We start from the raw sequence: 24062 nt of genomic DNA, 5'->3' as shown, positions 1-24062 counted from the left end.
CAGGCAGCAGGGGTTTATACAGGCAGCAGGGATCATGCTTCTAAGGAGCGGGTCGCCTCTGTAAGTCCAGCCCCTGATTGGCCATCCTTTAGAGGTCCCAGTGCAATGTCCATGGGTAGAAGGCGAACAGCGACTTTAAGACGGCAGCACACGAAGACGTCTCAATTCATTTGTTTTTTTTTAAATCGTGTAGAGCTTGTCATACATTACAAAAAAATCTTTAAAATATATGAATATTAGAATGCACTTAGTCCTATAAACTGTACAAAGTGTCGCACAATATTTTCATCATCATCACCATTATCACCATCGTCCTTAGAAGCCATCCGCGTGGCAAGCAACTGGAGGAGGGCCTCTGCCGACCGGAAATCGGTGGAAACGAAAGCAAAACCGCTTCCTTGAGGAGTCGGGCAGAGACGGGCCCCGCGCGTGCAGATGGTGCACAGCTGTCCGTAGGTAGACGGCGCTGGTGCGCCGTGCCCGTGAAGCTCACAGCCGCCCCCGACATCGGAATGTGAAGTTTCCATCAGCAGCTTCAGAGCAGTGCCGACGGTAGTGGTGATGGTGGTCACAACGCCTTGCTCCAGAGAGCGTGGGGACATTTGATTCGGAATGTTTTGGTTAAAATACAAATCTAAATAGGTATATTGCATTTCTCCCAGGAAAACGGGCATGGAATGCGTAACACAATGTGTACATGGGATGCCAAGTGACAGGCTGGTCGGCGGGATCGATTTCAAACCACTCGTCGTGAGAAGCACGTTGTGACTGAAGGCGAGGCAGCTCAGTCGTACATCGCTTGGCGAAATAGTTCACCTCCGCGCGAGTGTTCTCCACGGTGAAGACGGCCCGCACGGCAATTCGACAAAATGCTTCGTCGAGCTCAGACAACACCCCCCCGTGCTTCCACAGATTAAGGCAAAGCCGAGCTAAGAGCGCAGTCGCTTCGTTTTTGTCAACGGTGCGGCTGTTTAGCAGCATTCAACACAAACATTCAACACGCACATTAAACACGAACATTTAAAACAAGTCACGTAGCTAATCTGTACTCTACTTTGTCACGCAAAAACATGGATTAAATTTAAAGTGCTTCCGAGAAAGGAAAAACAAGCAAGTTAATACTGCACGGACAACTCAAGAATGTTTGCGGTGGTGCATGCCCCTTTGCGATCGCGTCGACAGCCCCGTTCAACGTCATTCCCGGGTTCGACTCCTGCGCTGCGACGCGCGCCGTCTCCCGCTCACGCCGATGGATTGAGGGGTCATGCAGCCGATCGATGGATTGAGGCGTCATGCAGCCGCCGGCTCTGCTACTCGCGAGTCCCCGTGTGGGGTCACCGCGTGGGGTCACCGCGTGGAGTCACCACGTGAGGTCACCACGTGGGGTCACCGCGTGGAGTCACCGCGTGGGGTCACCGCGTGGGGTCGCCGCGTGGGGTCGCCGCGTGGAGTCGCCGCGTGGAGTCGCCGCGTGGGGTCGCCGCGTGGGGTCGCCGCGTGGGGTCGCCGCGTGGGGTCACCGCGTGGGGTCACCGCGTGGAGTCACCGCGTGGAGTCACCGCGTGGAGTCACCGCGTGGAGTCACCGCGTGGAGTCACCGCGTGGAGTCACCGCGTGGAGTCACCGCGTGCAGTCACCGCGTGGAGTCACCGCGTGGAGTCACCGCGTGGAGTCACCGGGCCACGCACCACCACAGTGCGGCGCTCGGAAGTGTTGAAACGTCGCGGTTCGGCATCCAAAACCGTGCGTTGAAACCGTTACCGAGGGAGTCCGATATCCTGGTGGGAACTGTAACGAAGGCCAACGTGGTGTGTGAAGTAGCAACGTTGATGTCGTGGGCGATGAACACCAGTGGGGCTGCAGTCGTGGTGTTTAGGAGACCGTGCCGGCCAGCGGTTGGACTCCGTCGATGCTGCTTGCTGCTGTTCCTCTAACAACGTGAATCACAAACTGCAGTCCGCGTTGCCACCCCGTGGTGCACATCTTGGATAGCCATATCATTAATGATGTGCGTGTAGTATTATACACTACGCGTCCTTATGTCATGTGACGTGCGTCCCACTCTTCTGCCCTGTGTCGTGAGATGCGATGATAGTTGGGTGCTCTGTAAATGCGCGCTGTTTGGCTTTGGTGAGGATTGCGAAACGTGGAACAGACGGACGGACGTAGGAAAGCGGGAGAGCTGTCAGTTGTTTCCTCTGCCCTTCCACCCTGGGGTGCAGAGAACTTTCCACACTCTGTGCTCGATGCTCTGTCATCATCTTCTGTGGAAATCTGTCTTTTCTTGGCACGGTTTTGTTTGTGCCGGCTGGGTTTATTTTCTTTTCCCAGTTGGCTTCTGAGAGTGTGGCTCACGAGGGGTAGCTGCACTGCCGCTGAACGTAACCCCTGGCTCTGTCCTACGCGACGTGGCGATACGTCTCTGAAATTAACCGATAGACAGTCTACATGTATACCACCACAAATTACTAGGGCGAATAGCTGCGCCATTAATCTGCAGACCAGAGAGATGCCGGCATTCATTCTTGTCGCAAAATGATCACTCCGCCCTGTGACGGCTCTTGTGCTCAAGAGCCGTCACAGCACTCCCTGAAGGACTTCGTCTGCCCAAGTTGTTAGGGCTGCGTTTTATTGCAAACCGATCACCGGAGCCGCCTGCCAAGCGGACGAGAGTCGTGACCGACACACGCGGAATGAGGCTGCGCTGCAGAGCGAACCGCTTCCCCGGGCTCAATCGCGTCGATCGCCCAGGCCCACTTCGTGTTGCCACCTCGCCTTTGGCTCGTGCGCCACACCGAGCTAAAGCAGCGCCGCTTCGCTGCCCAAGCGCCGCTCCGCACATTGCTCATAACCGAGGGGAAGAGTTTGAAGCAGACGTCGCAGCAGTGAGTTCCCACGTGAAGAGACGATGCTGTCCGTTTAATTGACATCGCCAGTTGCACCGGATGCAGGTTGATGAAACCCGATGAAAACTTTTGGTCTGATTCATATGTTGGTGACAATGCCAAAATCTACTGAAAACAATGGACAAGGCGCAGGCGTTTTCCCCCCAAACATTTGGCCGTTTTAACTTCCATGCACTCGTGGACGTTGCACCCAGGTGGGAGCCCCTTGAGACAAACGTCTCGATTGGCCAAAAGGCGACCTTCCACAAGCGCCCTTTCTGCCAAATGGAATTAGGCCCATTTTCAGATTTTTTTCATCACAGAATAAATATTTTTTTGTGTTGTTTGTTTTTGACTGAAAATTGATGAAATCCTATGACCACTTTACTCTGTTTGAACATTCCACATTCTCTGTGACAACAGAAGCTGCAGTATTTTTTGTTGACGAAGTGAAATTGTTTTATTTTATATATTATAAAAATGTAGCTTTTCGCTGTGTACGGTGAGAAAGACGTTCAACATACATACGGTACATACCAATATGGGTGGCAATTAATGATGCAATGCAATATATTGTCAATTAATGGGGCCTGGCCAAACCCCTCCACGCCTCTGGCTGTAGGCCTGCGCTGTCCTTGCACTGGCATTACAAACGACGACTCGACCTACGGTCAAGTCATCACCAACCCCACCGGCTGCTTACGACGCTCGTTTCACTTTGAGCCGCAGTCCCCGTGTTTTGCAGCGGCCACCGTTATTTCTTCATTTCCGCCGCTCTCCGTCACGATAGTGATGATGATGCCGCCGCCGTCGCTCCAAAAGGCAAAACAGCGCCGTGTTCGAGGGCTCATTCCTCCTGCTCCGTATTCGACGTCCGATCCGCCTCTCCCAAAATGCAGCTTCGGGAACGCCCTCTTTGAAGTCGTCCCCTCGTGTGGACGGTAGCGGGAAGACGACCTTTGTGGAGAGAAAAGCAACCCTTTTTTTAATTTTTTATAACTTTTTTTGTTATCATTCTCTGGATACTGGCCAGGGATTGTAGTCAAAACAGAGCGCTATCCTTTCCGTGGACGCCTTTCCACGCAGCAGCGACCTCCTCGCGGAGCCGTCTCGTGGCGCGCGTGACGCACCGCGGCTGTGCTCTGTCATTAATAAAAAACAGCGCGCTGCCCATCTGATAAGCGTGCAGATGCGGCCGGCCAAGGGGATCTGTGTTCACGCAGACGTTTTATTGGAACATCGTCTGGGCAGCCTCTGGCTCCGAGAACCCCGACGTTCCTTTGAGATTAAACGACACTTTGCGAACGTTTCGCCGATGTAAAAAAATAAATGTGGACAGCAGTGACGCGCCGCGTTCACGGCGATAGCCTCGCGCGCCGTGCCAGCAGACGGCTGAGGCCACCTTGGGGGACGGCTCCGTCTGGGCCGGGCCTCGCGAGAGGACGTGAACAGCGAGGGGCCTCGCCGCGGGGCACGGCCGTTCGTCGTCTGTAGAGCCGTGCTCCCCAAGCCTCGCGCGACTCAAAAAGTGCCGTCGCTCGTTCGTAACGGGGGTTTTTTTTTTCTTCAACCAATTCTCCTGCTGCTTGTAAGCACGGCAGCGCGCCGTCGTTCAACAGCAGGCCTCGCGGCTCTCTCGCTTGTGTGTGCACTGGCGCAACTTTGCGTGTGCACCTCGCGTGGCACACGTGCCCGTGGTGACTTCACCGCCACTTAGTGGTGACCGGCAGTTGTTGTTGTTGTTTGCGTGTCGTGTCTCGCACTTCTTCTGCACTTTCCAACCCTTGCGTGTGAACACGCGGCTCTAAGCACAGAGAGGGAGGGAGCAGCGTTCTCGCGCCAAGCACGGGCCTCAGGAACTCGTCCGTCCGTCGAGTGGACGCGAACTTTCTTCTCAACCCCCAACGCCGCCGCCGCCGAGCTCCCCCTCACCCCCCCCCCCCCCGGGGTTCCGCCGCCCTCAGGGGTCGCGGCCGCCCTCAGGGGTCGCGGCCGCCCTCCCGCGGTTTGCAGGCCCCGGCGCCCGCGGGGCTGCAGCCCTTGCTGGCCACCGCCGGCGTGCGCAGGCGGTTGAGCAGCGCCTGGCGGTAGCGCTCGTAGCGCCGCACCACCACCTCCAGCTCCTTCATGAAGAGCAGCTTGAGCATGGCCTGGTAGTCCTCCAGGTCGTCCGGCAGGAACAGCTCCCACTTGAGGATGTGGTCGTACCTGGCGGAGAGCGAGGACTTTGTGTGAGGGAATGGCACAAATGCACACCACGTTTTCTCATTGAAAATAAGTAAATTTCAAAATATCATTGTCCTGGTCACAAAAGCAAAGTTTGTGGGGAATAATAGCCAATTTCTGTACTTTTGAGGCATAAGCCATTAGGAAATAACACTTACTACCCAGGAACAAAAACAACTTTTTTTTTTATACAGTGAATTATCATTCACGTCAGCATAATCTCAATTCTCAACATCATCATCGTCAGCATTCCAATGACCATTGTTTTTCCAAATATCACCCCACCTCTTCCCCTAAAACGTTCCAAGTCTTCCCGACGTTACGTCCCAAGCACCGTAACAACAAAGCCCCCTCCTTCGCTGCATATATCTTCCGTGTATCCTTTCTTTTAAGAAATGTGATTTCAAGGTTGGGAGGTCCCAAAAGACCGACACGTAAAACGAAACACATTTGTGCATACGGACAGATCCCACTCTTGAACTTCAGCGGGACCGAACCAGGAAAACTCGTCGCGATTGATGAGCAGTGGTAAAACGGCGGTCGGTGTCTGAGCACGCACAGCGTGACATCCTCTGGGCGATGCTGCGAGCACTCTTCTAGTGTCACGTGCTGCTGCCAACACCGTACCGGAGTCTCGTGCCCTTCTCTCGCTTGTCTTTTGCGCGGCTTGTTTTTACGTCCGGCTCGTTAAAATGTAAATCCTCAGGCATCCTATAATCCTGAAGCCCATCGAGGAGGTTCTTTCCCACGTGACGGTCGCCAACAACAACCTTCAAGTGAAACGATGGCAAATCGACGCCCGTCGCTGGACGCGGCGCGGCGTTGGGGACGCATGTCCGCGAGCGAGATTCACGGCTTTTTGTTGTTGTTTTTTTTATTTTTTTACTCCGCCGAAATGGCATCACGTCTGCTCACAGAGTTGGCCATCTGGGGTACGATTCGGAGATTCCTAATCCGTATGGGCCTAGCCAAGGAGCGGGGTCACTGCTGCGTTTTGTTTGTCGGTGAAGGAAGAAGTTGCGCTCGGGTTGAGGCCGGGGCTGGAGGAGCGGAGAAGGCGGTGGGGGTGAGCGGGTGGGCCTGGGTGCGGCCGGCGGGGCTGGCCGGCGTCCAGCGGCCGAGACCCCCGTGGCGTCGGGAGTTCAACTCGAGCCGCGCGGCCCGGCGACCCGAGCCCTCGCTCTCTGCTTCCTGCCATTGACGGCTATGGGAGGACAATGTGCCGAGCGAGCTTTCCCACCGGACATCGCTCCATTGTGCCGCCTAATCGCTGCCCTGCGTTCGCTTCCCCGCTCACGGAACCTCTCCCTATCTCCCTACCCCCCCCTCCACCTTCGATAAAGCCCTCGTGGGATGTTTGCAGAGGGACCGTGGCGTGCGCTCCAAACGCCGCCGCCGCCGCCGCGCTTTGAGAACTTTCCCAGATGGCACCGCTCGGCGTGACTCGGGCACCTGCTTGCGTCGGTGCGGACGGCGGCGCGAAGCCGGCCGTGCGGTTGTCGTTGCCGGCCACACCAAACACCGCGCAACATGGGCTCGCCAACCGCGTTGCCCCTGTGGCCCGTATGGTGATACGGGAAATGTGTTGCTTTGTGAACGCGCATAACGCGCATAACGCGTTATACACGTGTATAATGCGTTATGCACGTGTATAACGCGTTATGCACGTGTATAATGCGGCATATGCATGCACGGTGCGAACCAAGAGGCGCGTCTTGGGAAAGGAGAATCGCATCGATCGCATCGAGGGAGAACATCCCCACAACAGACTTCTCTGCTCTCCTTGGCCTCGTGGCTGCTGCTCATGTGCCGGTGAAGACATCGGCACATGAGCAGCAGCTCACTGGGTGAACAGGAACATTAAGCAACACGTGAACCCAGCCCTCTATCGTTTTATCTAGAGAATGACGGTCCCTTTGTCGATCTACTGAGGACGAATACCTCTCCAAATGACTTCACTCCGTTCACGAGTTATCCGTGGCCAGGAATTTACCTAACTTCTGGCGCCGTGCGCCGCTCGCAGCACCCCCTTCACTACCATTGCGGCCTTAATAGGCGCTCGCAAACAGAACTAGTACCAACAGTCTTCACGCCCACGCAGGGGGTGTTGTCTGTGTGTGTGTGTTTAAGGCGAGTTCCTCTGTGCTGCCTGTACCTTGCAAGGAATAATAATAATAAGTAGGTCAATATTTGTCGAGGAAGGAAAGGACAATGGAGAGAGGTGAATGTGCTGAAGGTCGCCAAGCGGGGACATTCCTGGCGTGCTCACTACGGGGTGGGATGCGGGGGGGGGGGGGGGGTCATCTGCGAGGCCTCGCCTCGTGTCTCGAACGCGCGGGGCTCCGCTGCGCCGTGCGAGAGTTCGCGAGCGTTTTACGAGAGCAGCATCCACGCCACCCGCCCCCCCCCCCCCCCCCCATATCTGTTGCTTCACGCGCCCCCTAACTCAACTTGGCGAACGTCTCTTCCATTCGGCTTCCATCGCGACCCAATTCAGGGTGATTAAAGAATCCTTATTTGTGGGATTCGTCACGATCCAGAGATTGGCACAGATTTCAAACCACGTGAACCCTTCCCTGGTGGAGGTTTGCGTAATGGGCTGCTGGCAGTCTTTCACGAGCGTCGTTTAAAGCAAGAAAGTGTCAACCAGTGGGTGGCTTTCAGAGAGAGCAGCTTGGGAGGAGCGTGGGAACCAGACAAAGACTAAGGTCCCACAGGTAGCCTTACAACGACTGTTGGGCCAAGTGCTGAGTGAGCACTTAATGAAATGGCGCGTGAGGGGGGTGGAACGTCAATCGCAGTTGTCTCCCCGGTGCTGATGTTATACACCACAGCAAGTACTCACTTCAGGCTGAATCAACCTCTGAAAGGTCCGTAACCAGTTCAGACTTTCGTCACTGATGTTTGCCATGGCCAGAAATTTAATTCAGTTCGCCGGGTTCGTAGCGCAGTGGGCAAAGCAGCACGATGCCACCGCCCCATGGGCACACATTCGTTGTGCAGTTATAGCAACGGTGGCTGCTAAGGCGACAGATTGGGCCCTGCCAAAATGCTCGTTTGAGCATGGGGCCACTGTAGTTTACTTCAGCACTTGTAGCACGTATACTGCCCATGGCCCAGTACTCGTACACATGCGTGCTGTATCCTATACATCTATTGCCAAGTAGATAATCTATAACACTAATACTAATGCCATGTACTTATCCTGGAAAACCTCAATGAGTCTCGAGACCTTTCCAGGATGGACCTACATTGCGACGTTCGGCCAACTCCATTAACAAGCAGAGCATTTGGGAGAAAACCGGTGGTCACGGAGAACACCCGTGCGTGCGGAGAGGCGACACTCAAATCTCCGCAAAAACGAATCAAGAAGCCATCTCTGTGCCGCCATCTCCTCGGCACCTCGCTGCCCAAGCCTCTGACACCCTCTTATCCCCAGACAGTCCCCAGGCACTAACCAGGCTAAGCGCTTTTTGGCTGCCAAGATCAGCCGGGCACTGGGCACGATCGAGGGCGACAAGGCCGGAGGATAATTATTCCCCGTCGCCACGTGCCTCGTACGCGCCAGTGGCCGGCGGTTCCGCGCTCGGCGCGAGCGTGGGACGCGCGACTCCGGGCGCTGATCTAAAAGGGGGCAGCCGAAGGCGTCTCGCTGCGGCCGGCTTCCTCCTGGCGGCCCCGCGATTCCGCTTTGCCCTGCGCTCAAAGGGGCCGATTGTCCCACGCCTCGCGCGGTTTGTTTTAGCGACGTTTGGGAAAACCCACGCCTTGGCACGGAGAGAAACCACAAACCCGCTCGCCTTCCAGCAAGCGATGCTACGGAACACGGGGGGCGGGGGGGTTGTTGGCTCTGCGTCCACACGGTGTTTTTGTTCACGTTAAGTACAGTCAAATGTTTTAAGTAAAGTATTTACTTAAAACATAATTATTTACTTAAAACATGGTACTCTCAACGACGTATGATTTGAAGAGTATCCATTTGGAATTGTCGCAGAGCAGTGCATTTCCACATCTTTGAGAATGGTCCGCTGAAGGTGATATCGCAGAACTACTTTTGAGATGTTCACGCCCTGCTATACAGATGTTCAGGTCAAGATATTATAATTCTCAGACATTAAAGTTGACCAATTTAAGTAAAATACGGAATTTGATACTCTAGGAGTGTGTTTGTGCCATCACTGGTGACCAGGCTGAGACGTAAATTCACGACAATTTGGGAGCCCAATGTTACCATGGACGCTGAAACCTGAATGCACACCCCGGGTCTCTGTGACGCTAGCTCAGTGCTGACCTCTGAGCCACCCGGCCACCTCTTTTAAGATTTTGTTTTTTACAGTAGGTCAAGGCAGGATTAGTCGGAGTTTGCAGAGTCCCCGTTCGGAACGAGAGTAGAACCTCGCGTTGTTCTTACACGGATATCATCGAAGACGTTCTTCAGGGTTTGAAGTGAAGCCACGTTCTACTCAACCGTTCACAGCCACGCGGTTAACGGAAGAATTTGAAAAGAAAAGTTTCCAAATTCAAGAGCTGCTCCTTTTGCAGTCTGCAATAATGAGAGGATGTTTATGGGAATTGATAACTTTTTTGTTCCCATTAGTGTCCATGTTTATTTGTTTCTAATCTGGCAACACGGATGCCACGCAAAAGCACGTGGTGTCTCAGCCCATTACCCACTATAGTTATTTCTGGACCTTGCTCGTGAAACGTCAGGGTTTAATCCTACTCACAGCTCCACCCTCCCCTCGCCACAACACCCAACAGGAAGCTGTTTGCGACCTTAATCTTTGGTACCACAGTGACATCATTTCCTTGCTTTTCCGTTTTCCCCATGATGCTACCTTTCCGGCAGCAACCTTTAAGTTCGTTTAGGATCGGATGAGCGAGGGAACGTGACCGAGAGGTTCGCTACCTTGGAGATGGAGCGAGGAAATCCGCTTGCGTGCAGGTGCCGGATACACTCTCACAACGAGGAGGTAGAAGGAGATATGGCGATGGCACGGGGAGGCCTTTATCCGGCAGAGGATCGCTCATGACCGATGACGATGGTCTAAGATTAGTACTCTTGCAGATTAACCGTTACATGGAATTGTAGCGTTTGCAGAGAGTGCCTCACCACACAGGCGCTGCCGCGCCACGGCTTCAGGCTGCGGCAGAGCCGACGGCGTCCCGAGGACAACGACGACAGCCGCCGTCTGAGACGACTCGGCCTGGATGCTGCTGCTGGACAGCGCGGGGCGGGGCCCTGCGGCTTTGCCAGGGAGAAGCCCCCCACGCCCCCCCCCCCCCCCCCGGCTCCCCCCGCCCCACCCCCCCGCCCCACGGGATTGCGCTCGGTCTGGGGAGGGGGCCTGCCGTGTGAAGCGGCCCGTCCCACGTCTCAGATTTATGCACCTCGAATAAAGGAGGTGGAGGTTTTTGTCCGCTGATGGCACGGCGCAAATTACAGCCTCGTCAATGTGCGGGTCCCTTCGCTTCACAGTGGCCGATTGACATGCAGCTCCATGCAGCGCCTCGAGCTGTGGCTTAACGTGGGACCTGATAATTCACGATGTAACACGATTTCTGTCCCTGGGTAGTAAGTGTTATTTCCTAATTGCTTATGCCTCAAAAGTACAGAAAATGGCTATTATTCCCCACAAACTTTGCTTTTGTGACCAGGACTTTATGTGAAGGAATGACACAAATGCACACCAAGTCTTCTCATTGAAAATAGGTACATTTCAAAATATCACTGTCCTGGTCACAAAAGCAAAGTTTGTGGGGAATAATAGCCTTTTTAGTACTTTTGAGGCATAAGAAATTAGGAAATAATACTTACTACACAGGGACAAATTTTAGTTTTGTTACACAGTGTTATGCATGTGTGTGTTGAACTTCTTTCGCACCGTACGTAGCCAACCATGCTAACCGGAGATGCGGGGGAAGGAGAACAAACTAACCAGAAAAAGCAGCTCTAAAGAAATGAGTTTTCAATCTAGAAAATACAATCACTGGTTCGTAACGTACTGAATGCACGTGCCGTTTGAGAGTGAGGTGATGCGCGCACCACACAGTGACGATGGTGATGATGATGATGGTGGCGATGGTGACGATGGTGGCGATGGTGATGATGGTGGCGATGGTGATGATGGTGGCGATGGTGATGATGGTGGCGATGGCGTTGTTTAGGGACCGTGTGGGGTGCCTCGTGCGGTGCGTTATGTTGGTGTATAATTTGACGCGGTGCAATGAACTGTAGTGTGGCATAATGCAGTGCGACCAGCACAATGTTGTATAGCAGTGCACTGCGGTGTAGTGCAGTGCGCTGCGTGCAGCTCCACGTACTTGCTGGGGGCGCGTGCGTACGCGCGCAGCCACTCGGGCACGCCGGCCTCGCGGTACGGGTTGGCGGGGACGACCGCGGCGGCACGGCGCTCGGCGGGGCGCGCCCTGCGCGACGCCCCGCCGGGGCCGGAGCTCGCGGGGGGCGGAGACGAGAGCGGGGGCACCGGGGGGGGCTCCTCGTAGTGGGGCTCACTGCGGAGGGGCAGGGGTGGGTGGGGGGGCGCACGCGGTCACCGACGTGGACGGACGCCGAGGCCACAGTGGGGGGCGTTTTGTTGTTCTAAGTCACGTGGTGTTCAGGGAGAGCCACCGCACCGTGGATGGACTCACCTGGGCCAGCTCGCCTGGGCGGGGCCACGCACAGACTCACTTGGGCAGAGCCGTGCAAGACCTCACACGATTATCTCACCTGGGTGTGGTCACGTGGGTGAAGCTACAGAAGAGATCACCTGGGCAACGCTGACGAGCTCACACCACCCCTCGTGCTTGCCGCTGTTAGACGCAATAGTGCCCCAACCCTAACCCCTAATGCCAACCCTGGCCACCGCCTCGTACCCAAACATTATGGGGCAGCCATGAATGTGCTCATTAACACGCCCATCACCGGGTCATGGGTTCAGTGCTGATTGGCGGCAGCAGATTATTTGAGAGGAGTATCTTTCACTAATGCAGCACCGATGGGTTCACTTGTGTAGGTATGCACGCAAGCTCACCTGGGCGCCCGCGGGTGGCGGGTACTGACGGGTTCACTCGTGTTGTGGGCTCACCTGGGCGCCCGCGGGTGGCGGTACTGCGCGTGGCGGTTGGCGTGGTCCAGGTAGTAGGTGCCGCACTCGGGAGACTGCACGCGCTCCCAGCCGGGGGGCAGGCCGTGGCGCTCGCGTGGGTGGCTCCAGTGCGTCGTGCCCGTGTTGCGGTCGATGTAGAAGCGGCGCCCGTGCGCCGTGCGCTCCGCCGACCAGCCGATGGGCAGCGGCGGCTCCTCCGCCGCGGGCCGACGGTTCTCTCCGCTGGGCGCTGCGCAAGGCACCCGCCAGGGCAGGGTGGGGCAGGGGGTAGGGGACAGGGTGGGACAGGGGGCACGGTGGGGCAGGGCGCACGGAGCTCGGATTTTTTGCGGAACGACCGCGTCACTGGTTGTCCGCTTCATAAACGTCAAAAGGTCATCGTCGCTGCACGTTGTGTTCGTCGCACTGCAGGCAGTGGACACTCGCTGCCAAGTGCAATTATCCTCAGGTTCAGATAGGCAGCTTAAAAGTCCCACAGTTCTTGACTACTCACACTTTATCCCACCGCCAGCAACGCATCAACTATAACAAACAGGCCTATGACAAATACTGTACACCCTGAATGTGCCCAGTCTCGTCAGGAGCTAAGCGTGCCAACAGCCTCGTGAGTAAGCGTATGGGAGACTGCCTGTGAATTCTGAGTGTTGTAGACTTGGGCTGTGGGGTGGCGAGGAGATGTGGGACATTAACGGATCCTTTAACCTGTGTGGGGGCTTTGAGTGGTTCTCCTCTCACGTGTGATTTTCTCCGGGTACTCTGGTTTGGTTCCACCCGCCACACACTCCTGAATAGAATTGGCCAAACATCCCAGGGCAGCACCCTAATGGAAACAAAGAGAGACTCGCCGAGGCTCTGCTGGATATATCAAAGGGAACGATCATTGAGAAAGTCGCCCAAGGCGGCCACTGACGTTTGTTATTGATTCACGCTCGCTGCAGGCTCCAGTAGCGGTCGTTGTGAAGTGGTTTTCATAAAATCACGAAAGGAGCTTGGAATTGTTGCTGAAGCTGGTGTTATGAGCTTAACTCTGCCAAGGAAAATGAAGCAAATTTTGCCGATGCTAAATCTCGACGGCTGTAGCCTTTGGGTGGCGCTGGCTTTGTGCGCCAACTGCGCTCGCTGTTGGCGCACGTTCACGCCTCGAGTTCAACTCCCGAGTTCAACTCTCGAGTTCACGCGGGGTGGGGGGTAGGGGGCAGTGTTTGGGTTTTACCTTTGCTCACACGCACCGTGTCCGCCCATACATTGAGCACGTGCATTGTGATCATACAAATGGCAGATGTCACACTTCCATACAGCGTCTGACGACGCGCTCAGATTTCGATGTCACGTGAGTCCAGAATCTCCGCCACGAGGAGGACTGTGCTCGCACGTTTCACCCGTGGCCACTTGACCGCTAAAATGACCCGCAAAGCTGCGAGCCGTTAAATATGCATCGTAGGATAATTGTGTTAACGAGACGCAACGCGGCGGCGAGACTTTAAACTTTAAACTGGCTCGTGTCTGATCAACGTCGCAGCAGGTAGAAGGAGCCCTTTCCTGCGCTACGGATTGTGCCAAGTGTCTTGAGTTACCTCTCCCCTGGCTCACGCAAGAGCCTCAGTTACCTCTCCCCTGGCACTCGCGAGAGCCTCAGTTACCTCTCCCCTGGCTCTCGCGAGAGCCTGTTACCTCTCCCCTGGCTCTCGCGAAAGCCTCAGTTGCCTCTCCCCTGGCTCTCGCGAGAGCCTCAGTTACCTCTGCCCTGGCTCTCGCGAGAGCCTCAGTTACCTCTCCCCTGGCTCTCGCGAGAGCCTCAGTTACCTCTCCCCTGGCTCTCGCGAGAGCCTCAGTTACCTCTGCCCTGGCTCTCGCGAGAGCCTCAGTTACCTCTCCCCTGGCTCTCGCGAGAGCCTCAGTTACCTCTCCCCTGGCTCTCGCGAGAGCCTCAGTTACCTCTGCCCTGGCTCTCGCGAGAGCCTCAGTTACCTCTCCCCTGGCTCTCGCGAGAGCCTCAGTTACCTCTCCCCTGGCTCTCGCGAAAGCCTCAGTTACCTCTCCCCTGGCTCTCGCGAGAGCCTCAGTTACCTCTGCCCTGGCTCTCGCGAGAGCCTCAGTTACCTCTCCCCTGGCTCTCGCGAGAGCCTCAGTTACCTCTCCCCTGGCTCTCGCGAGAGCCTCAGTTACCTCTGCCCTGGCTCTCGCGAGAGCCTCAGTTACCTCCTCTCGCGAGAGCCTCAGTTACCTCTCCCCTGGCTCTCGCGAGAGCCTCAGTTACCTCTGCCCTGGCTCTCGCGAGAGCCTCAGTTACCTCTCCCCTGGCTCTCGCGAGAGCCTCAGTTACCTCTCCCCTGGCTCTCGCGAGAGCCTTATTTACCTCTGCCCTGGCTCTCGCGAGAGCCTCAGTTACCTCTCCACTGGTTATCGCGAAAGCCTCGGTTACCTCTCCCCTGGCTCTCACGAGAGCCTCAGTTACCTCTCCCCTGGCTCTCGCGAGAGCCTCAGTTACCTCGCCCATGGCTCTCGCGAGAGCCTCAGTTACCTCTCCCCGGCACGGGCTACTCAGCCGCCTCTTGCCACCGCCCCTCTGCCCTCCGGCCCCCCTGATGAACCAAAATGTGGTTTTGAACGCCACAAAGAAGTGCGAAATTCAAATGGGTATTGTAAGGCAATGCCCATTTGTTAAATACAAAATACAAACGCGTATTCCAAGTGATCTGTCATCCCATAATTATGAGGATGGAAGCCATTTACATACGATGCCCAGGCTGCAAATAGATCAGAGTTCATAATGTTTACAAATTTGACACGTGCAAATGACATTTTTTTTCACACACTACAACACCAAATTATAGCCCAATATTATTACAAGGGAGACCTGGGAAATTATAGAGAAGCAGCAATATCATCATCATCAGCAGTTATTATTTCTGCCGTTATTTTAGTTACAAAGTGCTGTATTATACAGAGTATTGCACTGATTGTAAAATCTGAACCCTCAGAGGTTTGACCATCTCATTGTGCTTTCTCTTAATTTTGTTTGTCTAGTTTGTACAATTTTGTCCTGAATAGCCTAAATGGAACATTAGCATATCATCTTCATACAATCTGCATGAATCAAGATACACTGATGGAGTACTCTAGACTGCAATTCCATGCATTCATCCTAAGCGTAAAAAACACGATATTATTAATGCGTTGTTAATCCCTTGGTAGGTGGGGCAGCGATAATATTTGCATAACGAGACAACAAAAGTGTACTTTGTGAAGCGTGTTTGAGAGGCTCGCTGTGTACAGCTCCTACCTGGCGCTGCCGTGGGGCCTCCAGTAAATCATGGGGTCTACCCCTCCACCCAGCCCCCTGTCCGGGTCAGGGAGCTTCGCAGCACTGCGGGACTGTGACTCAACCGCTTGCCCAGCTGCTCCAGCGATCAAGAAGCAATTTAAACGCTTGCAGCCGCCGTTTAAATTAAAGCAGCGTGCTGCGACCAGCACGCCCGGACGATCGGACCCAGGCCGTCCGCCCGGCCCATCGGCGGACCTGCCCGGCCTGCCTGGGGCGGGTTGGGGCGATCGAGCCCTGCCGGAGATGGGCGTGGTGTTCACGCCAATTGAAGCAGCGTGCTCCACGACTTCGCGTACCGTGTCCACAGGGCCGTGCCCACACGGGCTGCTGCCACTTGCGGTCGCCATGCGTGCCACGGGGAAGTTGGACGCGAGTCTAAGGGAGCGAATTCTTGAGCGGACGATGAACGTTGGGTGAAGCTACAGCAAAGGGACGCGACAAAGACACGGACGCGCAGACGGATGCGGACAGCCACGCGATGTCGTTGCGAGGGCTCGAATCGCGAGGACATTTGAACCGCACACCTCCACGGATGTACAACTCACGAGACATTCCCAGCCTTTGTCAATATTACAATGTCCACCGGTGGAGTTATTTTGGAGGTACGCCATCTCTCTCTCTCTCTTTGAAACGATGAAATTGGGAGTTCCCCCACGGGTCCCCAGATTCCTAGAGCCGATCGCAGTTTGCATTCTTTCCAGTCGAGGTGCAGCGCTGACGCCACGCGGCGCCCCCCCGATTGTCTTCAGACAATAGCCCCGCCGCGAACCCGGCCGCTCGTGCGGCTACAGCCGGCCGGTTGTTCTCACCGCGCAGGATTGGGAACGTCGTCGCCACGGCGAACGCACAATGCGCAACGATCACACGGCGAGTAGCCGTGGGCCTTGGGACTTACATCATAATAATAATGATGATGACGATGGAGAGAAAAAAAAGAGTGAGGGTTGGCATAGCCTGACGACGATGACCGTGTTTGTGTGTTGATGTAGACGCGGTGGACGGACTTGGCCGTGCTCCGGTGGGGTTGAAGGGGGTGCTAAGAGGGAGGGGGGGGGCTAATGAGAAGCGGGCGTGAAGGGGCCACGGGGCTGTCGACTGGGCCGCGTTTCCATGTGGACGACTCCGCTCGCTCAAAACCTCCAACTATTTCCAGCTCCTGCCGACCAGCGCTCTGTGCTCTTGGACCACAGTGAACACGGTGCCGGGGCGAACGCTCTGTCGGCTGGGGTATTCGTCAAACACAACTTTCTGTTCTGTCAACAGTGTAGGGTCAGGATTCTGGGTTTTTTTCTCCACGGTCCTGGAATTTGGTCCTGTAATGTTATCGGTAACAAGAGAAGACTGCGTTTGGAATAACAGTCAATTTGTTGTCATTATGGGACGAATGGCCCTGCGATCACAATGTGTACATTACACCACTGGGCCAGCACCTCGAATTGATAGGAGCATGGGGACGCGTTGCTTTGTAAATGTTTATTTTACCAGGCTTAACTGGAATGTGTTTGTACCGTTTCAAAATGAAACGAGAGTAACAATGAAGAGGAAATCGGCACCACAATTTGAGGAAGCAAGGTGTTAACGCGCACACATGCTGAATCGTAACGGAGAACGTTCTCGCCGGAGCGTAACGCGCCACGACACGAACATTACAGCCCGCCTGCCAAGCCACGCGGCACGTGACGCCAACCATATATCGCAGACGACTGACAAAATGTTACGTCAAAAAGTTAGACGGAGTTTCGTGAGAAATCCAAAGGCAACAAAGGAAACTTTGTGAATGTAAAACAAACCACTTGGCGCGAGTCTAGCAGCTTTACGATATTCATGGATTGATGGCTTGATACGAATAAATGCATTTATAATCATGCAAAAATAACTTGCCTTTCAAAATAAGACTTTTATTTTAAAGTGTATGGTGGAGGAGTGGCGCTGCAGTGGTTAGCTCACTGTGCTATCAATCTTGCAAACTCAGTTTTATTTCTGGCTGTGGCTCCTTTCACACAGATACTGGACAGCCCATATGAGTGGATACCGCTGAGAAGTCCGTAGCGCCACGGGTTACCAACCCATTTTCTGCCCTGCCATCGTCTGGCCACCTCGCAGCCCAGCGGGTTTTGGAATTTCTCTGAGATTCACCTCGCCAAGATTAAGAAATATCCTGACTCGTGGTGCGTAGTACTCACGGGAGCCATGCAGCAAGCCCTGGTTGTGGGGAGGCCCCGACAGGCGCTGCTGCTGCTGCTGCCGCCTCTCCCTCGGTGCCAGCGCGCCTCTCCTCCCCCGGCCGGGCCCGTGAGCCGTTGCCACCGCGCCGTTAGCCACCTGCACACTTCCTCGAGGGCTCACGGGCAGCGCTCCATTCCCAAGTCCCTGGCTCCGGGCGTTGCTCCCGGCGTCGGCGCGACCGAGACGCGGAGACGCCGATGGCCTCCCGTGACCCAGTGGAGCCATGAGGCCTGGCGGGTGGCCACACGCGCGCGCGTGTCCCATCAGCGACCGTCAGGCGCGCCAAGTGACGCCTCGCAGCACTTTCGGCCCGGATTACCCGTACCCCCGCCTACACGGCTCAGAATGTGTGCATTGTGAGCGTCCACTGGGAATTCTGCTGCAGACATGCTGGCCATTGTAGTAATTGTTCAGCAATTATGCAAATGTAGCGATGACTCTGGAAAACAATGGCTTATTCATTTAGGTCGACAAATATTAGTTTACCACGAAAATAATAACGTGCTTCTCTCTCCGTAAACTAACTTTTCGGCCCATGTCTATTCTTGAATAATTAATGGATTTGCTGTTCGTGACTTTCAGATCACACTGGTGATGGATGGAAACTGCTGATTCCAAGAACCAGAAGCCACAGGACTCGTGGAACGTATATATTTTTTTTAAATAGGGGCAGTCTATAAGTTTTTACAGATTAATTAACAATGTTACGGTAAGTTGATGCTGAATATCCATAGCTGTCGCGTACTTTAACTCCGAAATGAATAACCGGCATTGCTTGCTAATTCCAAAGGAGAGCAGTAGCCAAAATTATTTTTACCATTTTCTGAAATGTATTTTTGGCACTTAAACTAACACATATAATGCTGATCGTAATACAATACATTACAGGAGTACATCTGCCAAAACAGCTTATGAAACTTAGGCATCATCCTACACAATGTCGTATTCAGCACAATGATGGGTGCGTTGGGATGGCTGCTGACAATCTGTGGAACCTGTGTAGGCTTCGTTAAAACCTGCGCTCTGAACACTGCGATGTCACTTGTAAACGAAGTGCATTTCAAAACAGCTACCAGGTGCAGGAGAACTCCTCTTGTCCACAGCGACGCGGGGGACCAAAATCACGGCTCATTCGCGGGGCGATCCGTGAATTCACTCCACTTTGTGGAGAAAAAAAAATTGCTGATAATTGGACGCCGTTCTGCAATTAACTTTGCATATGACGGTGGATAACAGGACGAATATGGCAGTGGGTAAAATGTTTTTTGCAGACCCTGCCACTTCCGCGGATAATAGGGATTATGGGTAATACGTTAGCGGATAAGAGGAGTTCTGTATACGGACACTTAAAAAACACATTTAGGCAGATTTGATCCTGTCATTAATTATGTCTGCATATAATGAATCAACGCTACCTACTGCATGCTATAGTATTCGTCATACCAGCAGTTCAAAATGACACATTCATTCCGTTGATCAATGCTACACAAACTGCACATCGATTAAAATCTCTCCGGTGTACGACATTGATCACCCAGCACCGACCATGGAACACACAGCGACTCAATGCCCGACTCACGAACACAAAGGGTTATTAGCACTCCGCTGCTCATGTGGCCCATCAACCACTTCAAAGTAAAATGACAGTTGTTGCTCGACTTCGACATCAGCAGCCGTACGAAGAACACCACGGCCTCAACGGCGACGCCAGCGTTTATTAACGTCGCTCGCCGTGTCGCGTGCGATTTCGGTATGACCACGACGACCCCTTTACCTGTAGGCATAGCGGTGGCTGCAAGCACCGCGCGCGTCCCTCTGGAGAACTCGGAGCGGCACCGCGGACCCAAACCGCTGGGGGGGGGGGGGTCTCCCTACTTTTTCCGCAGTTTTGCGAAACTTTTGCCGTGAGAAGGCAGAAGAAGCTGTCCCTGTCACACCTTATGAGTTGTCACCTCCATTGGGGTGCACTAGAACTCTGGCAGCGGCTCGCGTCAAGGGTCGTATAGCAATGGGGCGGACACTTACTTTCCTGCCTCGCACACACAATGCCTATTGACTCTCTCCAGGGTGAAGCAGCAAGCCGAGCGACACAATCGCGCCGCGTGGGCGCCTGGGGCTGAGTGGTGTCACGCGAAGGGGCCCTGCCCCTGGTAAACTCCCCACCACCCCCGGGCCCGGCCCTCCTTGTTGAGCGACGCGGGGCTCTGAGCCTTCAGAGAGTTCGAAAATGCCTGGAAAGAGGAAGCCGCCCGTAAACTCATCTTGTAAAGTCTCGCAAATTCTGTTTGCAATGGATTTTCAAAGCGAATAATGATAACTGTTTTTTTTGTTGTAGATACAATAACAAATGGGCTCTGCTGTAACACCACAATGCCTGTTAAATTTCGATTTAAAGCTTTCGTGACTGCAATGATTCATCTTCTTTGGTTCTTTCGGTAAAGTCACGTAGAATGAGAATAAAATAATAAATTGATAAAATAAAATAACACAATAATATTCTCACGACGTTTCGGCCACAACACAAGCGGCCTTCATCAGGTGAAGGGACGAGACTGTCTGGTAGGACAGCGCAGACAGTCTCGTCCCTTCACCTGATGAAGGCCGAAACGTCGTGAGAATATTATTGTGTTATTTTATTTTATCAATTTATTGTTTTATTCTCATTCTACGTGACTTTACCGAAAGAACCAAAGAAAATGCCTGTTAAATTAACACATTTTAGAATGTCCTTATGTTTCATTCAAATGCATTACGTATTTAAGCGGCTTTCTATATTTAAGTCTGCACCAATGGTGAGAGTAAACATTCGTCATTGAATACTCTTCCCTTCATTCTAACCTACCAATGATCAAATCAACATGAATGCACTCCATTTCACTCAATCTCAGGAGCCTAGCAGAATGGGGCCTGCATAGCGCTCGGACGTTGGGTGACCACCACGCATAAAACGGCGGCTATATGCTGCTGCTGTGAGGCTACTTTCTTAGCAGGTGGCAGCGCAGCAAAATACATTGTTGTGCTGTACTATGCTCCAACATCTATGCTTCCCGCCTTGATCAGCGCACCACTGGCCAGTGTGAAGAATGGTCGAATGACCAACATGGCGTGGGATGCCTTTATCCAGCGGAGGATTTTTTAAGGGCTGTAATTCATATTATATTGTTATTCATTAATTAGCAGCGTAACTATTAAGTTAGTCAAAGTGTGTCCACATACGTGCCCGCTGTATTGAGTTGCGAGACAATGTTGGTTGTTTTCGTAGCCAATACAATGATCAATATTGGTTTACGTGGCCTAACCCAAGAACAAATATGGATCAGTTATGAGACCCATTAACACACGTGCTATTCGGTGTTTGCTGTGTATGCGGCAATTCACACCCTGGACACCCTTGCAGACGAGTTGTTCCATCCCAAGGGATTTTTCCGCTGAGATATTTCAACATAAAAGGTATTGGTCCGGTAATTGCATTCGTGAGACACGCAAGGAGGGATGGTTTCTCTTCACGAATGCAATTTATTTGCACCTAATCTCCTCATACAGTCTCCCCTTCCATCGCATGCGTGTAATTTTTTTTATAAATACAAAAACAACAAAAAGTCCACACCCTGTGATGCGGCTGAAGAGAATGCACCGAGAAATCACGTGGTCGCGTCGTAATTTATAATCATTGCTCACGTGGGTGGACCAGATTCAGCGCATATAAAAGTCCCAAACTTTAACGAATGTAACTGAAAGAATAGCCACGCGTGGAGCTCCCGGAATGAATGAAACCTGCTTTGATGACTCAGATCGCGTAAACACCTCGTGGACGTGGGAGGAGGAATGTAGCACCCCAGACAGGCTGGGGCGAGACGCCTGTTTCCCAAGTGTGTGTGCCTTCGCATCGGTCTGTCTCATGTCGTATAATGAATGCTCCAGTTACACTGTTGAAGGCTTAACTACGAATTATGTAAGAACGACACAAACAACAGAATAATCTGTATCATTATGTACTCGAAATCGCAGGCAACTGACCCCAATCGGAAAGCTACCCCTGTAAACACAGCTGTCACGCCTCCCGGCCCCCCTCTGCCCCGGGTGATCCCCTATCGTCCCCACTCCTGCCCCCCTCTGTCCGGTCGTGTGTCCTCGTATCTCTCCCTTTGTTTTGCTGTCTTCCTTCCCATTCTCGCTGCGCTGTTCCATCACGCCTCCCCGTGCCTCGTTCTGACCCTCCTTGTCTGCTCCCCAATCGATCCCAGTCCCATTGCGTTTCCTCCCCCTGCCCTATCCTGCTCTCGCATGTCCAGTTCTTATCTTCTCTCCTTTAATGCCTCCTCTTGTCTTCTAAATCCGCCTGTCCTATCCTTCCTCACATTCTTCTCTAGCCACAGTATCAACTTTAGCTCATTCTCCTGTCACCTGTCATTGTGTCATCCTCCCTCCTCTCCCAGTCGTCTCCAGTCCTGCGCCATCAAATCCTCACCCTCTCTCCGTCCCCGTTCTTTCTCCGCTTTATTCCAGCCCGCCTCCTTCTGTCTCCGGTCTCCCCCTATGCTATGCCCAAGTCTGCATCACCTCCCCGGGACTCACCGCTCGGGGTGGGGCCGGGCTCCCCTCGCTTCACGTAGCGGCCCCTCACCACCTCGCCCGGTGGGCAAATCGCGTCGTGAGCGCAGCACGCCGCGCTGTGGGACAGCATGGGGCCGCGACGCGACCCCGGGGCTGGCGGAGGGCAGGTGGCCGGGCCTCGGGCTGACGATGCTGGCACGAAGACTGGGTTCGGTTTCCGGACGTATGGTGGAGGCCGTGGGTTTCCGGACTCTTGGAGGAACTGATGGATGTGTTGGGGTGACGGGGGGTCAGGAGCAATGGGGGTGGCTAGGTTAACGTCCTCTGGAGTGATAGAGGGAATGTTGGGCAGGTCTATGTCCTGACCTGAAGATGGTCTAAGCAGGTGGCTGGGTCATGGTCCAGGTGGTGAGTTCGGTCCCCAGGTCCGGGAACCGGAGGTAGTGGACTGTGAAGAATCGCCAGGCTGGAGGTACGAGCCGCAGGAATGGGCTGCTGGCCGTGTCGCAGTCCGGGTTTAGGGGTGGTGGTGTTGTGGTGTTGTCCGGAGCTGCTGCCCGGTCCAGGGCTGGATGTCCGAGCTGGCTCAAGGGAGGGTCTGAGTCCGGCGTCTGTAGTCGGTGCTGATGACGGTTGTTGTGGTGACCCCTCCTGGTGGTGCTGGCGAACACTCGGGAGAGCAGGCGGCGGCTGCTGCTGGTAAACAAGGGCTCAATGACGCCTCTGACTCAAAGACTGCGCAGTGACCGCGCTCCTCCGGAGTCCCCGTTATAAGCCCCATGAATTAAACCAAAACAACCGCTTCACCCCCGGCGTCTCGTTTATCGCCTCCATCGCCCTCTCCTCGCCCCCCTCCTCTCGTTCACATCTCCCCGTCTGGGGCGTCCCGAACGCGGGGGGCTGCCAGGTCCACGCGCAGCCGCGCCTCGCTCCCAACGCCGCCAACTCCTCCGGTTGGATTCCTCCTCCCTCCTCCTCCCTCCTTCCCCTTCTCCCTCATCCCCCTCCTCCCGCCTCCCCCTCCTTCTCCCTCCTCCCCCTACTCCTCCTCCCTCCTCCTCCCCCCCTCCTCCCTCCTCCTCCCCCTCCTCCTCCCCCCCCTCCTCCCCCCTCCCCCTCCTCCCCCTCCTCTTCTTCCCCCCGTCCGAGCCGCGCGCGGCCCGCGGTGCCGGGTCCCGCCAGGGGGCGCCACCACGTGGCCGCGTCACGTGGGGCGGGGGGGTCCCTTTAAACGTGACGTCACCCCCCTACCCCCCGCCGCACGTTACCATCGTGTCAAAGGGATTTGTTGTTGTTGGGTGAGATCGCGTAAATGTAAATGTGGTGTCGTTGAGCCCGCCATCGCCCGACACACAATTAAACGGCGTTGTCACGTACATAGAACGTGGCCAGTGACTGCTTCAGCAAGCCCGCGACAACGATGAGCTGTGTGACGTGTCGCTGGTGATGACAACCAGCTTCATCAGGCCATTTGCCAGCATTGCCCTTTATTATTGATAATAAAGTTAATACGTGGATAGTGAAGATTATTATGGATAATAAATATAATAACCGCCTTTATTATGGATGATATTGGTCGCGAAAGCCTTATTTTATTGTTTCCCTTCTACATGACTTTACCGAAAGAACCAAGAATAAGATAAAGAATATGAATCCCTGCAGTCACGAAAGCTTTAAATCAAAAGATAAAGAGAGTTTAGTTTTATTTGTGTATATATTTTTAAGTGATTTGTT

The 24062-nt window shown here is 54.1% G+C and overlaps 2 protein-coding genes across 3 annotated transcripts in view; one reads left to right on the top strand and one right to left on the bottom strand.

Moving 5' to 3' along the window:
* The window catches only part of LOC116939708 (radial spoke head protein 6 homolog A-like), a 73318-nt gene that overhangs the window by 41138 nt on the left and 8118 nt on the right, over positions 1–24062 (top strand). The window lies entirely within an intron of this gene.
* On the bottom strand, positions 156–23293 carry LOC116939706 (protein salvador homolog 1-like). 2 transcript variants are annotated; one of them, XM_032948459.2, is made up of 5 exons: positions 22350–23293; positions 17732–18004; positions 12203–12452; positions 11436–11627; positions 156–5093 (listed from the first exon to the last, which is right to left on the bottom strand). In XM_032948459.2, exons 1-5 carry the CDS (start codon positions 22456–22458, stop codon positions 4865–4867), a joined length of 1053 nt encoding a protein of 350 aa, XP_032804350.2. In that variant the 5' UTR covers positions 22459–23293; the 3' UTR covers positions 156–4864. The 2 variants fall into 2 exon arrangements, with proteins under 2 accessions (XP_032804350.2, XP_032804351.2); XM_032948460.2 differs by lacking the exon at positions 22350–23293 and adding an exon at positions 19549–20188.

This window comes from Petromyzon marinus, chromosome 6 (genome assembly GCF_048934315.1).
Source record: "Petromyzon marinus isolate PM22_M1 ecotype Great Lakes invasive population chromosome 6, UKy_Petmar_22M1.pri1.0, whole genome shotgun sequence".
In the NCBI taxonomy this organism is placed as follows: domain Eukaryota; kingdom Metazoa; phylum Chordata; class Hyperoartia; order Petromyzontiformes; family Petromyzontidae; genus Petromyzon; species Petromyzon marinus.
This window is presented reverse-complemented; position numbering and strand designations above follow the sequence as displayed.